This window comes from Corella eumyota, chromosome 7 (assembly GCF_963082875.1).
Source record: "Corella eumyota chromosome 7, kaCorEumy4.1, whole genome shotgun sequence".
In the NCBI taxonomy this organism is placed as follows: domain Eukaryota; kingdom Metazoa; phylum Chordata; class Ascidiacea; order Phlebobranchia; family Corellidae; genus Corella; species Corella eumyota.
Genome location: NC_137496.1, coordinates 1,786,970 through 1,807,685, shown reverse-complemented (window position 1 = coordinate 1,807,685; position 20,716 = coordinate 1,786,970). Strand labels below are relative to the sequence as shown.

Sequence of the window (20,716 nt, the reverse complement as noted above, 5' to 3'; positions counted from 1 at the left end):
ATACTTATTGCAAATTTGTAGTAATATATATTTTGTTTATTTTACATTAGAGTTAAAACAAACACAATGTTAGAACTGTACGAAAAGTAAAGCAACGTTTAAAGAAGCCAGGAATTTGTTATGGATTAAACAAAAAAAAATTCGGTAAGTTTTGTAAATGATCTAATACTTAATAAAAATTGTGGTAATTAAATGTGCATGTTAACTAAATTTTCAAGTTTTCAAGTAATGTAAAAAATTAACAAAAAATTGTTTATAAATTTAATGATCCCAGTGAGCTCTTTTTGGTCTTTCTATAGCACCTTGATTGACTGTAGCAAAATGTACTTTGACTGAACCACTATTGTATTCCCCCTCGTAAGCCCCACTACCAGTACGTTCATTAAACTCTAGTTCATGGTAAAGTTTTGCCGCTGTTTTAATAATGTCAAGTAAAACGCTTCGACCACTGCTCCCCGACGCCCTCTCCTGTTTAATTAAAGAATAATAGCGCGCCTCTAGTTTGCTTAGATTTGTCTTATTAGAGGGTAGAGTTGGTGTTATTATTTGGTGTGTTGTCAGCGCTGCTGTTGGTCGAATAGAAGTCAAGCTTCTTTCCGTTGTTGAAGTTGTTGAGTTAATCACATTGTTCTAAATGGCAAAAAATTAAAAGATTTATTTATAAATGCTTTCAAATTTTTGCCTAATTTTTTTAAATTTTAACTGGTCAGATTTTAATGTCAAGTTTGTTAGTAGACGTTATGCGTAGCGACGCTAACTTGAAATTTTAAAAGTCAAATTTAAATTCTTGTTATTCTAAGGTCGGCAAGTTTTTGTTTTCAAAACAAATCTGACATTTAGATTTGAAGGTTTAAGAATTTTATCTTTGTTTTGGACAATTACGTTAAAAAATTTAAAATTAATTAAAAATTCCTTGCACGATGAGTAAAAACGCATGTTTATTTATAATCTTATTTTTAGATCAGAATGACAATTTGTTTGTTATATCTAAGATAATGCGGTTTTTGCACAAAATATTCTGCGTAGTCAAATGCATTTTGACAAGGTTACTGAGAGATTACATAATTACCGAAAACTTTTTTACTTAATAAAGGTTTACTGACAATCATATAATTTTATATGTCATTGACCAAAATACGTTTTCTTTTTACCACTTACTACCGCAACCCCTTGCTTGATAATACACTACATTTCTGAAAAAGGCTTGATCATAATTTTGATAAAAGGTCATTCTAAAAAGTTTGGTTTCGGTAAAATAATATGGAAGTCTATATATGGATATCGTTACCGGCGTTTTCTAATTTGAAACAACGTCCTATTGTGTGCAAATCACACATCAGCTTTCACAAATATTTTGCCACAAATATTGACTACATTATTTTGTTCTTCCCTAGTGAAGTTCAACCAAGATATCAGCCCGAGGGCACACAACAACAAAATTCTGCTAATGTCGTGTACAACAATTAACAGAACCTGACAAACAAATAACAACCCTAAATCTTTTAAACCAATATAGATTAAGGCAATATGAGTCAACTTTATGATAGATATTTCCAGGAATTTAATAACGAAATTCTTAGGGTTAATTTCATTTCCCACCTTCCTAAACAGAGTTATAGGATTAAAAATGATTTGCTAACTTACATTTGAAGATTTAGACTTGTTTTTTCCCTTCTTTCTGTTTCTTCGGCGACCTAAAACTAATCGCTGTCTGGAGTTCATGGTATGTCCAGGAAGATCACAAAATCTAAACAAAAAATTAAATTTTCATTTTTTTATTTTTTACGAAACTATTATTATTTGTCATGAATATATTATCAAGTCTTTCAAGGGTTCACCAAAATTTTGACAACTTCGTGGAATTGAATTTAATATAATAATTAATAAAGTTTTTCGAAAGCTGGTTACTTGTAAATTGCTTTTAGAAAATTATTTAACATCATATAAGAGTAAAAATTGTTAAACTCAACTGTTCAAGTTGTTTCAAGGAGCATCCTTGATTGCAGCAAATTTCGGTGATGTAAGGTCGATGTGAATTGTGCGGAGTCCACAACCCAAATCTTCCTTCTTGGAGGACTAAGACAAAAATAAACACCTTTATATAATCCATATATATATATATATATCATAAAGCTTAACAAAATGTATTATGTTTTAAGGGAATTTTAATTAGGTTACAATCATATTGCGACAAGTGATGTAGTAAAATCTATTTAAATGGGTAAAAGTGCAAAACCATCGGCCATTTACCAAATTTATATTACTCTGTTTACATTTATAACTTTAGTTTTAACATACATACAAAAAATTTTAAATTTGCAATGTATGTAAATACCTTAAATGAAATTTTAAAAATAAATTTATGCATACATATTATATTAAACAAGATATTACCTGGAGAATTAAAACCTCTTGCTCCGCATAAAAATCTTAAACCATCGATTAACCTTGAACCACATAAATGTCTTTTCTTACAGTTTGCCTCTTTCACTCCGTTACATAACACAAGTAAAATAATTATTGGTATTACAGTTCTTAGTGATGCAAATTTACATATTTTATTGGTGGTTAAAATAGCATGGTGCTTGTTTGAAGAATTTTTTCGAATAAAAGTTTGTCGGATTTGGTTTGGTTTGTATGGTGACTTGACCGTTGAAGAAATAAGCATTTTTTGTGTGTTTATTTTTGCCAGATTTAAAATGTTTTCTTTCATTTGATTTCATGTACTAATTGCGGCAAAAACTATACCTAAAACTTAAATAAATATTGTGTAAATATATTTTTTGTAACTACTTCTTTTTAGCAAATGTTTGCAAAACTGTCTAACATAAATGGCATCTATTTTCCCTTTAGCATTCGCCCATATATAAATTACATAACGTTTTTTTTCAAAGCACCAACAATATTGTTTAAAAAAAATAATTTTCCAAAAATTTAAATATTTTCAACAAAATTATTACATCAGATCACTTTGTTTACGAAGCACATCGCCAAGGCTACGTTTTTTCTTCTCTATCCTTACGTATATGAATGTCACGCACACGTTTTTGTAGTTTTATAGGCGGGATTAAAAGTTTAAGAAAAAGGACAATAAGGTGCTCTATAACAGACATCATCAACATATATAGCCGCCAAATCAGAATTAAATGAGGCACGCGCGGCACGCTTTTGTCGTGTATTAAATATCTTAAACTTGTTGTCATACTGGTCTTGTTTTGGCTTTTCATATTGCCAAAACTCGATGGTTTGAAAGTTAATCGGGTTATCGGGGAGTTGTTGTCGGAAAGCCCCATACATATCAACTTTATTAAAAATTTGGGACCAAAATAATATCATTGTGGGTATTAATGTAATGTCATATTAGTTTCGTAGAGGTCACGCTAAACTTGCTTCGTAGACGTTTTTTACAACGCGGCATGGTTTTGTTAAACTTTAACGCTATGCCAATTTCATGTTGTTCATAACAAACAAATACGGGAAGAAAAAATTTATCCTAGCCGCGTTATTTTAAATATTCTTGTTAATTTAACACGTCATCTTACGCTTATTTATGAGGCCTAGGGGGGAATAGTTAATGAATCACGCACATGTTTGTGTTAGTTTAAGATTGACTAATTTATTTATTGCATTGCTAAATTCCCTTATTCGGTCGCTCAGGTATGAGAGATTTGACTTCTGGTTCATTAAAATATTTAAAGAATTATATAAGAAATTTTCAACCTCATAATTCAAGGAAAATCGTAGCCTTAAGGATGGAGGACTTAAGAGCCCTTTCATTTAAACATGTCAATCTTTAAAGCCGATAATAAGGTATTAAACTTGTCCATCAATTTCATTTAGGGTCTTAGGCTACATTCACTTGTCGTATAAAGCCTCAAATAATTATTTTTTATGCAGCATCGATAGTAAGAAAAGGTCAATTTTTTATATAAATCGACTTAATCTGTCTCTACTTTTTCATCTTAATCCTATATCTCGTGCGAAGAAATGATTTAATGAACAATATAAATTTCCTTTTCTGTTGCGGTTCCGAAAAAAAAATTTCCTTTTGTTTTATCAACATGAAATTTTGGGAATTATGAAAATTAAATGAATTTAGGTCAACAACCAAACAACAAAACAATTCAAGGCAAACGCGTCAGGCGCAGTTACATCATGTGTTTTTTGCAGCTGAATCTTGGTTGTTTTTAAAATTTGCACCGTTATGGACTGTATCATGATGCTACAAAATAAATAATAAGTCTTACGATAAATGTTAGTCTAAAATTACTTGAAGCTTTTGATGAATCTACAAAATGTTCAATGCTTTTGTGAAGTTATAAATTTTAATCTTAAAAATTTTTTTCTCTATATTTAAAATGTGTTTTTTAAAAAAAAAAACTGTATTTAACATATCATTTTAGTCACCAATTCGACTTTTTATAACTTTAAAAATAATTTGCGATATCCAACAAGTGCTTACCTTGGCACAAAGAAAAGTGCTTACTTAGGTGTTTCCCCATTATTTTTCTATTGATTTTTGACGTCACACGGTTTTTGCAAAAAATATAATTTTGTTTAATGATTTAATGTATTTTATGTAACAGGAAGTGCTTTTAAGTGTAAACAAGGATATAGTTAACAGTTTACCAATGTTATATAATGTAAAATATTGCTATTTTTGAAATTGACATAGGATTTAAGTTCGAACTCTAAAAGCTAAACTCCGCCAAATATAATTCTATATGTTGAGAATAAATATTTCAATTCTTTTAGAGTTCGTCGAATTGTAACAGTAGAAAAAACATGTAAGTATGAAGCATTAGACTGCTAGGAACAGAAGCAAAACCTAAACATGGAACTTGATTCATGTGATCAGATCTTGCCTGGCGTTGGCGTCTTTGGAACAGGAATGACCACGAAGATATTAATTTGCGTTCTCAGATCGGCTGGATTTCAAATTGAAGCTTTATGGGGCAGGACAGAAGATGAAGCAAATCAAGTAGCCCAGGCTTTAAATATTCCTTTTTCAACAAGTAGAATAGATGATTTATTGTTAAACTCTCGAGTTGATTTGGTATGTATTAACAGTCCACCTTTTTTGCATTCCCAAATTGCGGTTAAAACTTTGGGGATTGGTAAAAATGTTTTGTGTGAGCGCCCTGCTGGTCTAGGTTATGATGATACATTAAGAATGCTTAACGCAGCAAGGTATTACCCTTCCCTAATGTCTCTAATGACATATCATTTTCGATTCTTGCCCACATTTCAGGAGATGAAACGACAAATTACTGACGACTACATTGGTGAGATTCTTGTCATTGAAGTTCGGGTTCATTGCGGTTTTTCATTAGACACATTTTATAATTGGACTAATGATAGTCGCATGGGAGGTGGTATTCTTACTCTTTTTGGTCATCATATTATCGATATTATCAACTACATAAGTGGACAGAAGGCTGTTAAAGTGCATGGTTTTATAACTACTTTTAAGAAGCAAAACAACAACATCCAGGGATTTCGGGAAATTACAAGCGATGATTTTTGTAACTTTCAAATGAAGTTGGACAAGGGAGCATGTTGTACTTGTGTTTTAAATAACAATGTTCCAGGTAAGTTTACATACGAGGTATTAGCAATAGGTACAAAGGCATGTCTCCTTGCAAAAGATGGGGTTCTATATGGGCAGCATAAATCCAGTGATGGAACGATTGAACAGGAGATTTTAGAACAAGATGGAAAGGATATTCCTAAAGGTTTCGAAGCCCTAATGCCGACTGAGGTATTACAGAATGCCCCTATTCCCCTTTACCAAGGAATGTTTAAGTTTGTTGATCGGTTAAAGCAGTCTTTTGTTAAGAAAAATGACCAAAAACATTGGGATAAAAATGTTTTAAACACTGCAGCAACTTTTGAGGATGCTCTTTACGTTCAAACTGTTCTTGAAAGCATTCGACGTTCAAGTAAAACAAGCGACTGGGAACAGGTAAATATTTAAAAATTTTATTTTATAAATTTATATTCATGTTATTCATGTTTTTTTACCTTTGTTAAGGTTACGGTTTCTACTGATGGGCTCTCTAAAGAAAACACTGGAAATTTATGACAGATAAAAGTAAAATAAGATCTGTTATATTGTCTTCCTTATGAATTCGAGTTTAATCAGGCCAACCAACAATTTTCGTGATTTTATGCCACATTGGTTGACCAAATTCATTTTACCAGATTCCCAATTGATATGAGATCCAAGAATTAAAGTGTGGCTATGTACCAGCATAATTATAACCACAAAACCACATTAAGAATGCCACAAGTGAAATTATGATTAGCTTAGTGTTATGCTTGCTAATTATTACACATTAAATATACTTGCCCAATTTCTCAATCTATCAGGTTAATTTAGAGCTTTGATTGTAGCAAATGTTTTAATTTATTGACACTTATTTTCCTAGCTTTTATAACATATATATCTGGAATAAATCTACTAGTTGCTGTAGTTCTAATTAATGTAGAATATTTATCTTTTATATCTTAACTGATGTTTTGTTTGTTGAAAATAGTTATGTAGATTTTATTAAGAGTTGTAACAAATTTGTTGCTTAATTTTTGAAACGTTTTTCTGTTTTAGAAGAATTTTATTTTTGAGTTGATTTGAAGCAGTCGAATTTTAAAGTTCTATGCAAAAAATGATGTAAAATTTTTTTAAAAAAAGGTTCTTAGTGATTTAGTTTATAAGTTTAGATGCGAGTGTATAACCTTGTTGATAAAGCGATGATGGTGTTAGGCTAATTGTTTTTTGCTTTAACTGGTAGATTGTTAATAATACCTCTGTTTTAGACATAGAACAGTACAATATGTTTGTACAAATATGCATACCCCTGATTGAAGTAGCTTATTTTAATTAAATTTTAATCAAATTTGAAAGATTTTATTGATATGTCTGTAAATACAATAAATTATATTCCATTTTAGTTGCAAAAATTATTTTATTTTGTTTAGTTTTTTGGGAAGAAATTTTAGTTTAAATAATAATTCGGATTTAAATTCAATATGTAAGAGTTTCATCTTAAAATACATTAAATTTTTATGGGTATCAGCAAACAAAGAGTTCATTGTCTACAACAACTTAAAACATTGTTTAACTTTCAAAGAGCTTATGATTGAAAAAAGTAAACTAAAGCTTCACCAAACATCTGTTACCTTTATTTTAAGTTATTGCGTTCCTTCAAATCCTTTATAGTCAGATTATAAGCTTCCCTTATTTGTTTAAAAGCGTACATGTCATAATATGGTATTTTTGTAAGCGGATCCACGTATCTTGCAAGTTTTTTAGTAACAGGACACAACATTTTTGGTGGGGGGCGAGATTTTTTTTGATTAAAACAATCTTCCAAAACAGTTTCATCGGAAAAAACTAAAAAGTTTCTTGATACAAATGTGGTTTCATTGGCAGTGCTTTTACTCGAAGGGTCTCTAAAAAAAGAGTATAAAATTAGTATTAGTTTATGTGAAGCAACATTTTTTTTGTATATATCTTTATCCTCGATGTGGGAAAGTCGAATGCGCGACTTAAACATAAAGTAAAATAAGTTACTCCGACCCAGTCTCGAGTTGCCTGTGGCAGTTTGGGATATTATATAGACTATAATTGCCCGGTAATTATGCTGCTGATTAAGTGCTGGCTTAGCAGGAGTTCATACCAATTATAGCTCCTTACTCAAGGGCACTACAGCATGAGATCAGTGGGGATTGAACCCACGACCTCATGTGTGGTGTAGCAAGAGTTCTTACCACTACGTCACGCAACATTTTACTTTTATTATTTAAATAACTACAAATTTACCCTTCCACATCTACAGTATCATCTCTTCTATTTGTGTTTGGCATTGATGTAGAAAAGAACTTGATAGTGGGCACATCAAAATGTCTTTTCTTCACCATCGTCTTTTTTCTACTTGCCTCCAACTTTTGAAAGTTTTCTAAATTACATAAAGGCAACACTTACAGTATTTATGCACCCTTTATGTTATCAAAGGTCAATTTAACTCACCTAAAGATTTTAAATTCTTTCTTTCAGTTTTTTCAGCCTCTGCCAATAATTCCTCTTGAGTTAATCGTCGGATCTAAAAAATAATTTAAAAAATAACTACCATTGAAGCTAAGAGTATTAAGTATTCATTTGTTTACCCCAGTTACAGCTTTCTTAGGTACATCCTTCTTCTTTTTATCAATTTCTTTTCGTTCCTTCTGGCGAAGATTGGTCATAAGAGAGTTAGTTGCTGTTGCTTTACGAGATGATTTTCGGCCTTCAATAAAAATTAATTTTAAGTCAGACTTTGCAGAAGATTTAGTTTTTTTAAGCCTAACTTTTATTAATACTTTCACATACTTGGGCCCTCGGCAGCTTGGTCTGCTGGTCTTTTTAAATCAACTGAATCTTTTTCTTTTGGTTGTTCATTAACTTCCATGCTTTTTGGTTTTGGTTCTGATGGTTTCTTCAGAGTTGGTTTTTTAACAACTGGTTCTTTGTATGCCTTTGTGCTCACTCCTTTTCGCTTCCGTTTTGGTTTTGTTTCATCATCGTCACTCACTAGTTCGTCATTCTCTGACCGATCAAAATCAGAGTCTACTTCATCTGCTGATTCCTCCTGATCAGAATGGAAGTCATTGTCAACTTCCTCCTAAAAATAAAAGCAAATTTGTAAAAAAATAAATAATGTTTATGCAAATATTACATTAAATTGTAACTTTATTATTATCTACCTCTCCAAATCCTCCATAAGTGGTTTTATAAAAGTCATCTTCTCCGAGTTCCTCATCTAAAACTCTTGACATCCGATTCCCAGCATTTCTTCTTTGATCTCTGGATGCTGCCATCTTTAAAATTTATCTATTTGTGTTTTTTTAAGTCCTAAACATACATTAATAAATTTAAAAAAAGTGGGTCAATGATTACATTATTGCACAACATCACAGCTTATATATATGTGAACACTATTCAATAAAGAGATGATTACATAGTTAAAAATACAACACGAAAACACTAATTAATAAATTCATTGAAGAAAGTTATTACAGCACATTCTTTCAGACATGTCATATTAACAATAAACTCTAGTTTTGAACTGCCAGGGCTTAAGTCTATGGGCTTAATTGTATCTTGAACAGAGGTTAAAACTTCATGTTGAACAGCACCAATTAAGTGTATATTTGAACAAGTGCAATTAATTGTCATGTAACCAGTAGTCAGAGCCTTTTTATCATGATATGACACATCTGCTTTTTTCAGAACTATGTTGGAGGTCATTTTTATATCACATCTGTTTAAAGACTGACAATGATCCAACCGATCCATGTAAAATAAACTTGAGCCACTGTTTGAAGGACCATGTCTTTCAGTGATAAAAGCCCATGCATTTAAAACTTCATCGGGACTCCAACTTATCCCATGTTTTAATCGCTTTTTTACAAACCATTGCTTTAAGAAAGAAGCATGTAATCTTGTTCTCCTTGAAAGATAAAGAACTTCTTCCGGTTGTGGGTAGGGAAACTGAAAGTAACTTCCCAAGAGCATAAAAATATGGACTGGATGACAATTCTCATCTGTGACATTGTTGTTTAGCATTGTTACCATACCTTCACTGGCAAGATTTAAATAGGGCATTGAAAAGATTGGCGATGAACACCGACGCCATTTTATGCCAGAATTCATTGGTGAAACATCAAAATTTATAGTAGCTATGTCCAAAGTATTGTCAGCATTAACCTCAGTAGCATTACTTGGAGTTCCACTAGTTGTTGGTGTTGGACGTTCTGGGATAACATAAACATTAGTTTGTGTGTTGATTGGCATTTCGAGGGCTATCTGATTATCACCTGCATAAGAAAAGTCTGTTTCTTTCTGTGGAAAACTATTACTAGGATTTTGAACATGTTCTGTTTTCAGACTTTGTACAATGCTTTCTAGTCTGGATGCAGTAGAACATTTTAGCTTCTTAGTCGATGTTTTCGTTAAAGTTATTTTGGCAGGAGGTTTTTTTTTAATTTGGGATTCAGAAACTTGCATTTCTCGTTTCTTTTTTACAGGTTCATCAACTGACAATTTATAAGGATCATGTGTGTTATTGTGTTCACCAGTAGACAGACTTACTGTCGACAATATTTGTAAGCCAAAGTTATCATCAATCTGATCGTCACTAATGCTTAATTTTTCCTGTTTAATGGCAATGAGATTTATGCTTTCAATGTTGTTTGCTTGTGTTTCAGTTAGGTCAACTTGATCAAAACATTCTGAATTTCCTGATGAATCTATGGCAAGAGAAATACTTTCTACAGATCCAGGCACAATCTTTGGAGAAGTACAGGCTGAATTGTTACCTGTATTTTTGTCAGAAATCTCGACCACGTTGTCTTCAGCAATGTTTATCTTGTCTAGGTTTAGATATGAAAGTAACTCATAGGAGTTTTCATTGTTTATGTCATTTGATTCTTTAGCTTTTTGGTCAACGTTTATTTCCAGATTTTCTTTTTTAACTTGGCCCAAATCTGGTAAAGTTTTATTGCTTGAATCTGAATTTTCTTCCACAAACATATCACTATCAGAACATCCTGGTGTAGTATTATTGGTTGGCAAAACTTCTTTATCTTCTGTAGAACACTGTTCAGTTTCAATAATTATATTAACATTTGTTAGTTCTGAAACATTAAGTTCACCACTGTGATCTACAGTTTCCGAAGTTTGAGTTTCTTTTAATTCTTGGTTTTTTGTAGGTTCAACACTTTTTGATGAAGTGTTATTCTTTGTTTCAGTGACTGCAGGTTCAAATGCTTCTTGTTTTTTAATATTTAAATCAGTAGAAATTATAGATTGTTTGTTATTATCAGTCTGAGTTAATTCCTCATCTTCATTTTTCTTGTAATGTTCTTCTTTGACATGACAAAGAAATTTTAAAAGAGTATCAGTCTCAAATCCACAAACTACACAATCAAATGGAATATCAATCTTTTTTTCTTTGGCATTATTGTGATATTCGATTCTCTTTTGTCGAGCTAACCTTCTCTCATGTTGCTTCCGCTGAAATTTGCTCTCGATCCTTCGTCGAGCAGCTTTACTTTTTAAGGATTTGAGAATTTGATTTCCATCTTTGGTTTTAATAGTTGCAGGAATATTATTGACAGACATTCTTTAAAAATTATAACCACATAGTTACTCTAAAACAAAATACTAAGGAAGTTAAATTATAATTATTATTTAGAAGTAATTAGCACATAATAGTAATATTAATATTAAGAATCAATTATCTCATTTATTTCATCACAGAAGTCCATATAAACTTGAATTTTATCGACCAAAGTCTTACGCTGCCTCTTGGCATCAGTAAATTTTGTGTCAACAATAAGTCCATCAATAGTCTCGAGATTTTTCATTAACAAAGCGGAATTTGACAAAACGTTTTTACGAATATCATCACGCGATTTTTCTTTCAAATTTTCTTGTATAAAACCATTCATTATACTTTTAGCATGCGTTTTTATTTCTTCTATGGTTTTACGAGTTTTTTCAACAGCAGAGTCAATCTTTTCAAATTTTTTTAATAGCATTTCTTCTTCTTCATCATATCTTTTACCGATTACCATTATTTTGCCGCTATTTTTAACTTTTAAATCTTTCAATTTTTGGTCGGAATTTTTTGATATTTCCACACCCTTGTAAATGAGTTTTTGGTTTACAATATTAATTTTTGTGTTTTCAAATACGAGTTCCATAAGAGAACGAACAGTAGATTCGTCGTCAACTGTTATTTTTGTTCTTTTTGCGCCAACACATAACATCAATTCCATTTTCAGATATTTTAGAATTAAGTCTGTTTTAAATCCAGATATTTTTTTAATTTTTAAAACAAATTTAAGCTTATACAAGATTTAAACAGTTAAAGGTATATATTTATAAAAACCATGCAATATTTCTGCTATTAAGCCTAAAACAGTTACAAAAATAACAAAAAAAAACAACAACAAAAATTAAAAACAAAATCCCCTTATCTGTCCGCAATCATGCGTCCCATGTTTATATTAATTATTTAATTATCCTCGTTTATCTCTATAAAATTTAAAAAGAAAAAGAAAAGGTTTGTGAATTTGTTTATTAATATACTTTTTTACAAAAAATACGATGAAGTTCATAAAACAATTTTTAATTGTCACTTTTAGTTAAAAAGGAATAAAATTATTGCAATATGCAAGATGTAACCAACCATGGTGGAATTGATGGCTTAAGTATATTAACAGTTTAACAGTATGTATTGTAAATACTGTGTTTAAACAAACAGCTTAGTAATACTATTAAAAATTCCACAAACAGCTAAAATAATTACAACGTTAGGCATGCAGCTATATGCTCTTATACGAAAATAATTTACGTTTCATAAATTGTTATTTCAAAGAGGTATCTACAGCAATAAGTAAATGTTAACAAAATTAACATTAGGATTGCAAACCTATTTCATTATTAACTTTGTTTTGGTTGTAAAAATTATTGTTATTATTGGTAATTCTTTCCAAATCGCTGTTCTGTTTTTTTAATATAAGAGGGGACTTTTTGTTATCTTTTCTGTTGGATCTGGGCTTTGGAATAGGTCTGTTACCACTAGAATCACACGAACCAACGGAAAAATCGCTTACATTTGATTCAGTGCGTCTGCTAAGGCTGCATGGACCTTCAAAAATAGAACCTTCGCGAGAGACAGGTTTCGAGGTTTCACCACCGTTTATCATGTTTAAATTTGTGGAATCTGCTTGCGAATATTCGTACGGATCTTGCCCAGCGATAGAAACCCTTTGTGATGGAACAACATCATCATAGGAGGATCGTTGGTTTGTCCGGTTTTGTTTTAATCCTGAAAAAGATTTTATGTAAGAAATATTAAGTGGCATATATATATATATATATATATATATATATATATATATATATATACACGTTTAAGAGGGTTTGTTTGTTCATCAAGTTTTATAAGAAAAAGTTTGTAAGAATTTTTTCCTTTTTATCTAGTCTACCAAAAAAGTGTATCAAAATTTATTTAAAATATACCCACAAAAGCTTACCTTTGTTGTTTTTATCTGTGACGGAATAAATAGGTGGGTTACGTGTGTTATACTGCTGACTGGCCTCGTAGTTGGGCAGCCTATTAACTGGGCTCACCGACTTGATATCTTCTTGCTTGTAGACAGTAACGCCCTCCTGCTTTAAAAGAAAACTATTTGTAAAAAATCACCGAGCTCTCATGTATTTAATTTTTGTTGTGTTTTTTTGCTTCCATGGCAACGGTTTTTGATGACGTTTGTAATTTATATGTTTAGACGTGTTGCTATAGCAATAGGTTCACGCTAGAAATACGATAGCAGTAATTTTGATTAACGTTTAAAAATACCTCGCATTGTTGAGGACTTGTTTGATCGGAATTTGTCTTTCTTTTCATTGCTTCTTGCAAGTCGGTGACGTCACATCCCGACAACTAAAATTAAAATGCTAAATCGTCACAACAAAACACTTACACAGGCAATCAAGTGAACACCTAAGCAAGGCCTTATCATGCCTAAGTTTTCCCAAAATACATTAAAATCTTGTATAAAAAATTATCATTTTCTAATTCACCCACCAAGCCTAACCCCGATTGTTGTATTTCTAAGACTTTCTTGTTGGAAGAGTCAACTTTAATACAATAAACATTATAATAGAGCAGTGATAACAAAATATTAGTATCAATATTTTGATTTGAAACATAGCCTACACTTTTTTCAATGGCTTCAAAACATGTAAGTAATAATATTGTCGCCAAATTGAGTTTAAGTTAAACACTTACCATTTCCACACAGGGAAGTTTTTGAAACCTATTTGCATAATTCTTTACAGGATAAGCTTCTACCCCTTGGTCGTCGGTATTATACTTTGTCGGAATATTACGTAACAATAACGACCCCCTGTTCAATGCTAGTTCCAAAAACATGTCCCTCCCTTTGATGACGTCATTGGTTTTTGAAACCATTTCGACTACGATTGTCGTTTCTAAATAAAATAAAATATTAAATGTTAATAGCTTTAAAATGGTTCCTCGCTTTAGCCTTTTTAAAGCATGATTTAAATACACCAAGCTTTGGATCTTTACAGTAATTAGTTCAAATAAAGGCAGACTTACAAATCCTATTTACCTGTTATAAACTGCTTGGCGACTATTCTCTTCTTACTAAGCATTGGGTCATAACCCAGTGTTGGATCAGCTTCATCAACGCAGAAAGTAAAAGGCAAAGTTTTCTTGAAGATTTCACCAACTTGGTAGCAAGTGTCTTTTTCGTCAACGATTTGTAAGAATTGGCCGCGTAAATTCATTGGGTAAATTGCTGATTTTTGTGCACCCCCTAACGTTCGAGATACTAGGCAATGAACAACCTGTGAGATAAATTTCAAATTAGTTTATGATATTTTAAACTTTAATCATTTAAAGTAAAAAGAAATTTCTTATTTAGCATTTGCCTATATATAAATATTTAAAAGATATATGTAAATTTTTAAAGGTGTTTTATTACACTGCCTTATAAAAATAAATTTGGAGTTTTGTTACAAATTATTTTTTGCATCATTGCCTACCACAAAAGACAAAAGATAAAAATGTGTTTTTGTACGTCAATATATCACGTGCGTACTGACGTCATTACGATTTTAAAAACGTATTTTAAGCCAATTTTGAAGTGCGTGTCAACCAAGAAATATATGGAAATTTTTGTTATTCATTTTAACTTGAAAATAGGTACAGTATGTAAATGAGGTTAATTGAAATTGTTCATAACTCTGAGCATAACGAACTTAAACTTACCAATCAACCTTAAAGAGAGAAGCAAGCGAAATAGTTATCCGCTTAAACAATTTTTTTGTTATCCATCAAAAAATAAAATGCAAATTAACCTGAATCGTTCGCGTTGAGCTTATCCGAAAATCGCTTTTCTTGAGAAATTGCACATACTCCCCCACGTGGCAGGAATCAAGTTGTTTTAGGACAGGATGTGACGTCATTTGTACAAGGTAAGTGACGTTGCTGTCGGTTGGTACCTCGCCTGCTTGCTCAAATATGTTTGGAAGTCTGCAAAAAGTTTTTTTTTTGCTAAAAAGTTTGTTTTTGGCACACATTGAAGCCTTTAATTATGATTGGGAAATCATATTTTATGTTTAAAACTCTCAATCCTAATTTAAATAGTATTTGGTTCATTAGAAATGCAAGAGTTATGTGTATTCAGAGCAACATTCATTATAATTAATCTTTTGATACAATGGTTTAAATATAAACTTTAAAATATTGAAGTGAATAGAAAACGCTTCGTAATACACTTTGCGTGGGTGGGATTCGATCTATTTTAAATCCTAGATTCATTCAAGTGACCCCAACGTTTAAATAACACATTTGTTATTAATAGGTGGGGGAATTCTTAAACACTTTATTCTGGTATTTATCGCGCAACTGTATACACAACCTTTTTATAACTTCGTTAATATATGTAAAATTTCTTACGTTGTAATATTGCCTTGGTAACATGCTGATACCAAGAAGTTTGAACCTTTACCAGATTCCACAAGTAACTTGTTTGTTTTACATATTCCGTGCAAAGCAATCATGTGTCCAAACGCCAAAATTCCCTAAAAACAAAAATGAAAAATTTAATAAATCAAGTTAATTAGGCGTAACTGAATAATATAGGTTTTCTTTTTGACAGAAACACACTTAAACAAAAGGTTGACACTTTATTTTATTAGTAGGGGATTTCAAGTTAATTCAGTATGACAATATTTACAAGAATTACTTTTCGTTTATGTCTAGTCTTATACAGTTTTAAAAAAAGTCAAAGAAATAATTGAATTATGCAAATATTTAATAGCGGTTTTACTTTGTTTTTGTGTCGTAATTTCTGTGAACCCGGTAATTTAAAACCCCTATCACGAGTTTAAGCAAATGCCCTCATAATTTAAACTTTGGTAATTATTTAATTTTTGAAGGAAACTTAGAATGGTTTCCGTTGACCTTTGGTCTAAAGAACTACAACTTGGGGAATGCTTTAACTTAATTAAATTGTTAGCTTAGACATGTCTTGTGGATACAAATGGCCCGTTTGACAAAACCCATGTATTTCGTATTCTTTTTGCTCTCTAAACTTATATCTAATTGGGCAAAAACTTTCACAAAACATTGACAATATAAGCTTGATTTTGACCAAACTTTTTCGCCGTTTTATTTAGCAGCAGGTTAGCGTCTGAAACTACAAACCTGTTGTCTAGATGATGATTGGGAGCCCCCACTCATCACAACAGCAACGATTGCGTTGTTCTGACCTTTCATGAAATAATCTTCGATGCTCAGTTTTTTTAGAGGAATCGAAGGTCGATGTTTGTCAAGTTTATCTTTGACGTCATCAATTGTTTTTTCTTCTACGTGGTTTTCGTGTAAAGCTTGAACGACAACCTAAAATATATTTAAATCAAGTAAAACCTTGAAATTACATCTTTATATAACAAGTTATCTTTTGTGATTTTTAACAATTATAAATATAGGTTATTCAACATATTGAAGTCATTTAAACTTGTTATTTGTTTTTTTTAATTACCTTGATGTTTAAATTTCCGTTTAAGTTAAAAGAATGTTGTGGGTCCATTGGATTTGTAACATTAGCGATCAGAACAGGTTCAAGTAAAAGAACTTTGTGCCACCATCGTTTCGGGAATATTGCGTAACTTGGATCAATAGGTTTCTTCTCGCTATAAAATCATTGAAAGTTATTCGACCAACGTTACACACATTTTGATATTTTGGTTAGTTCCCGCCCACTAGCTCTATTTTTAACTAGTAGGCTGGGTTACCATTACATTGCTTGTTGTAATATTGTCTCAAGAAATATTTTTTCGGGGTAATTTACATCACAAAGTACAGTTTTTTTTAAATCCCATGTACATCATAAGTTATACTTTAAAATCCCATGTACATTAAAATCCCATGTACATTACATTAAAATATTAAAATTAAAATCCATTAAAATCCCATGTACATTAAAATCCCATGTACATTAAAATCCCATGTACATCATAAGTTATATTTATTTAGCAAAAGAACAATATGTAAATCAATTAACCTCCATTTTTTAAATGTAATAAGACTTACACTACTGGTGGACGTTGTTCATTTTTAGATTTTTTGAGTTTGTGAATAAGTTTTTTGCAAATTCTTTGAGGTGGTTTGTGAGATTCCACTTTTTCTTCTTCCTCTTCTTCTATGATCAGTTGTACCCTAAAAATATAAGTTGTTAAAAAACTAGTTGATATTTTTAATATATTTGTTTACTAAGTAGGTTATCCACGTGATTCGTTTGCAGTGTTTTTTATTCGTTGAAAGCTTTCACCATATTTAATTTGTTTACCAAGTTTAACAGATGAGTCATCTTGTTTTTAAGTTTATCAAAAAACAGATTTAAAATATCAATATTTTCAAGTTTAAAATTTATGGTTGGTCACATTATTTTACAAGTGTTATTGGTTTTAGCACGTAGTACTTTTTTTAAAAACACATACGTAACAAAACCAAGAACTTTGTTGAATGCAAATAAAGCGGTAAAGTGGTGAACAACAAGTTACGTTCGCGATTATATTTATGGGATTATAGGGGCTTTCACAAATTTCGCAATTGTCTACCAACTGCTTCAGACAAGTTACACCATGCGTGAAATTCTTTAACTTAATTTGAGCGTTCAACTCTTTTATTATCTTTAACTTAATGATAAATCATAACTATTTCTAAATGCACCAACGAACGATTACAATATAATACATAACATTTTTGTGCAATTTATAAAAATAGAAAATTTAATTTAAAAATATATTAAATTGTGTTTTGGCAATGTTACCAAATATAGTTACTTACTTCATTGGGGTGGTGGCAGCAGTTTGGTAGTTAAGCAATTCTGCAATCGAGTAACCGCGTTTGCTTGGAGATATCAGGCCCTTGACTGGATCTAAAATTGAAGTAAAAATAAGTTTATATTATAAAATATCTAAAGTTAGGCGGTTGTAAGAAAAATGCAAATAAATTCTTAAAATTAATAAAGTATTATGCCAAGTGGTTTATTGGTAATACTACACGTTTATTATTTAATATATTGCGTCAGCCATTTCATGTCCTTTAATATATATAAATACGTAATCAATTTAAGTCACGATTTCCAAATCAAAATTTTAATTTCCTGATTAATATTTTTATATATTAATTAACAGAGATCAAGTAATGTCATGCAATTAAGTTGAAGGTTATTTTTATTGCACAATGAATAGTAATACCGCGATATAGTTTAAAAAGTTATTAATTATAGAATAGCATGATGTTTATACAGCTTATAAATTCGTGGTGAAATAGTGGTGTGATTTAATTTTATTTTATTTAATGATTCATATGTTGAATTGTATTTCAAGATAATTCTTTTATTAAACGTGATTGAATAAGTTTTGACATTTATTTTACAAATGTCAAAATAATGCCAATAAATTTTAGATTACGATTTTAATTCTTTTGGTTAATATTACTAAAATCAACTTCTGGTAATTGTTAAGTTTTTTTGCTGTCGTGTTTTATCAAATTAATTTCCTCTTTGTAGGAAATAGAGTTTAGTCTGTTTTCTCAGAACGTTGTTCAGACAATTCATTTAATAATTTAAAAACTTAGCAAAAAAAATGTCTGTTTCTAGGATTACCAAAAAAAAATTGTCCAAGTTCCAAATACTGATTTTGTTACTTGCCATTTTATAAAAATACATACGTATTAAAATTATTTTATAAATTCTCATTGGTTCATTATGGCTGGTTTTATATATATTTTTAAGTTGAAATATACAAATATGTTACCGTTCTCGACTTGCATGAATTCAACTTTACAGTCGTCTGGGATGATTACTTTTCGTTTGTTTCTTAAAACCAAAACTTCCAAAGCTTCAGTATGAGTTGTGACAATCTAAAACCAAAGATTAATATTTGGCTATAGGTACAAATAATACACGATATATATTTTTATAAAACTTGTACATTTTCAAAAATACTTGTTCATGTGTCATGAATTCCAAAGTTTAAGTTTTTATCTTATCTTTAAATTACCTTTCTGATTACTTGCAACCTTTCCCAATCCCCTATCATGACGTTATCGACTTTAAGAGCGCTTGTTGGAAATATGAGGTCTCCAACGAACGGAAATATGTCTAAAATGTTTTTAACTGACTTGAACACGTGATCGGAGGTGTAGTAGGGACACGTTCGAAGTTTTCCAGGGAAATTCTGCGGCAGGGAAATAAATTCATCCGCTCGATATTGCGAAAACGCTAAAACAAATGTTGCAAAATGGTTGATTTAAAAACCGAATTTTTTTTCAAAGTTTTATGTTTTAGATTACCTTAAGTAATTCTTTTTTTTAAATGCGTTGGATACGTCATTATAGTCATATGATTGTGGTAATGTGATAAGAAAAGCGTTACGTATTGTGCTTTGTGATTATAACGAAAACAGAACGTGGTTTATTTTAGTTTGTTCCCTTTTTCGAAACATTTTGGGGAATTTACTTACCACCGTTATCATATGGGGAAGCACATAGTTTGATTTCGTCAACTGTTACATCATTAACTAATAGTTGATCGCCTTTTGATATTCTAGAAAGATCGTTGGTGTTTACCGAGTCTACCTCAACCAGCGCCGGCAACTCAATTTTTCTTTCGTAAATGTCGAAAACCTACAAAATAAAATGAATAATTTTCTAATTTCACAGATATTCTTCGAGATTTAAGGTTCGTTTTATTACGGTTCAAATGGTTTAAATATAAGGGCGTTGAATTGCCTTACGCCCATACCGTCTCACAAAACTTTAGCCTACATTACATTGTGGGCAAATGAACTGTAGCGAAATTGGAATGTGGTTGATTTTTTCACATCATTAACTTTTGTTGATATTGTTAATGGTAAGAGGCGGACTTGGGTTAAAATATTTTTAATGGGTGGATTTTTAATGGGTAATAAATTTACTTTTGGTGCAATGTAAATAAAACAAATAGGTTTCTATTGACATATATATACGTGGTGCAATTATACTTCGAACTGGGAAAGTAAAACAATCAGAACTACATATAAAGCAAATATTTAAACTTGTTAATTATTAATGTTCTAACCTTAAGGTTTTAAATTTTATTTATTATATTAATTATATTAGAATACTTTTGATTATTTTTAAAAATTTATTTACCACATCGCTCCATTTCTGGCAGTTCGGGGATTCCATTTCGCTGTCCTTAAACGAAAATCTTGATACTTTAAAACTATAACAAAACGTTTAAATAAAACTATAACAAATGGTTATACACTACTTTATAATAACCGAAATCTAAATACAATAAATTTTTTGTTTTTACTATTTCCAGGTAAAGTTACAAATTAAATGAACACATTTCGATATTTTAAACGATTTCTTGTAAAAAAGAATTTCGCTTCACGTTTTTTTACGCTTACGTGACACTATCCACATTGATAAATAAATGATAAAATTTACAAAGCAAAACTATATAAGAAAAATTTTTGAGCACAAAAACTTAATAAATGTTACTAGTTTTTATGTCCGAATGTTTGCTGCATTCTAAATGACTATAATTTACTAAAAAAGTTGCTTTAAACTATAAC

At 30.7% G+C, this 20,716-nt stretch overlaps 6 protein-coding genes across 8 annotated transcripts; 1 reads left to right on the top strand and 5 right to left on the bottom strand.

Annotated features, from left to right (window-relative positions):
* LOC145759623 (uncharacterized) lies at positions 1 to 2,871 on the bottom strand. The gene is made up of 4 exons (XM_082573469.1): positions 2,395 to 2,871; positions 1,971 to 2,076; positions 1,645 to 1,747; positions 1 to 630 (listed from the first exon to the last, which is right to left on the bottom strand). The coding sequence occupies exons 1-4, from the start codon at positions 2,711 to 2,713 to the stop codon at positions 262 to 264; spliced, it is 897 nt and encodes a 298-aa protein (XP_082429595.1). The 5' UTR covers positions 2,714 to 2,871; the 3' UTR covers positions 1 to 261.
* Positions 2,872 to 4,763: 1,892 nt separating this feature from the next.
* Positions 4,764 to 6,904, top strand: LOC145759327 (glucose-fructose oxidoreductase domain-containing protein 1-like). Its single transcript, XM_082573131.1, has 2 exons — positions 4,764 to 5,965; positions 6,035 to 6,904. The coding sequence occupies exons 1-2, from the start codon at positions 4,835 to 4,837 to the stop codon at positions 6,083 to 6,085; spliced, it is 1,182 nt and encodes a 393-aa protein (XP_082429257.1). The 5' UTR covers positions 4,764 to 4,834; the 3' UTR covers positions 6,086 to 6,904.
* An 89-nt stretch (positions 6,905 to 6,993) lies between these two features.
* Positions 6,994 to 8,951, bottom strand: LOC145758969 (vacuolar protein sorting-associated protein 72 homolog). The gene is made up of 6 exons (XM_082572671.1): positions 8,743 to 8,951; positions 8,369 to 8,660; positions 8,167 to 8,285; positions 8,030 to 8,102; positions 7,823 to 7,958; positions 6,994 to 7,452 (listed from the first exon to the last, which is right to left on the bottom strand). Exons 1-6 carry the CDS (start codon positions 8,854 to 8,856, stop codon positions 7,182 to 7,184), a joined length of 1,005 nt encoding a protein of 334 aa, XP_082428797.1. The 5' UTR covers positions 8,857 to 8,951; the 3' UTR covers positions 6,994 to 7,181.
* Positions 8,891 to 11,283, bottom strand: LOC145758968 (uncharacterized). Its single transcript, XM_082572670.1, has one exon. It carries the CDS (start codon positions 11,159 to 11,161, stop codon positions 9,023 to 9,025), a length of 2,139 nt encoding a protein of 712 aa, XP_082428796.1. The 5' UTR covers positions 11,162 to 11,283; the 3' UTR covers positions 8,891 to 9,022.
* LOC145758970 (BAG family molecular chaperone regulator 1-like) lies at positions 11,190 to 11,942 on the bottom strand. The gene has a single exon (XM_082572672.1). The coding sequence runs from the start codon at positions 11,818 to 11,820 to the stop codon at positions 11,266 to 11,268; it is 555 nt and encodes a 184-aa protein (XP_082428798.1). The 5' UTR covers positions 11,821 to 11,942; the 3' UTR covers positions 11,190 to 11,265.
* Positions 11,943 to 12,103: 161 nt separating this feature from the next.
* LOC145759492 (uncharacterized) lies at positions 12,104 to 20,716 on the bottom strand. Of its 3 annotated transcripts, none has more exons than XM_082573331.1 (15): positions 20,286 to 20,713; positions 19,616 to 19,778; positions 19,154 to 19,374; positions 18,908 to 19,013; positions 17,934 to 18,024; positions 17,178 to 17,303; positions 16,627 to 16,777; positions 16,290 to 16,484; positions 15,540 to 15,664; positions 14,939 to 15,113; positions 14,188 to 14,425; positions 13,842 to 14,044; positions 13,410 to 13,493; positions 13,084 to 13,219; positions 12,104 to 12,875 (listed from the first exon to the last, which is right to left on the bottom strand). In XM_082573331.1, exons 1-15 carry the CDS (start codon positions 20,319 to 20,321, stop codon positions 12,463 to 12,465), a joined length of 2,463 nt encoding a protein of 820 aa, XP_082429457.1. In that variant the 5' UTR covers positions 20,322 to 20,713; the 3' UTR covers positions 12,104 to 12,462. The 3 variants fall into 3 exon arrangements, with proteins under 3 accessions (XP_082429457.1, XP_082429456.1, XP_082429458.1); XM_082573330.1 differs by having other exon boundaries at positions 13,084 to 13,222; positions 20,286 to 20,705; XM_082573332.1 differs by lacking the exons at positions 12,104 to 12,875; positions 13,084 to 13,219; positions 13,410 to 13,493 and adding an exon at positions 13,500 to 13,690 and having other exon boundaries at positions 20,286 to 20,716.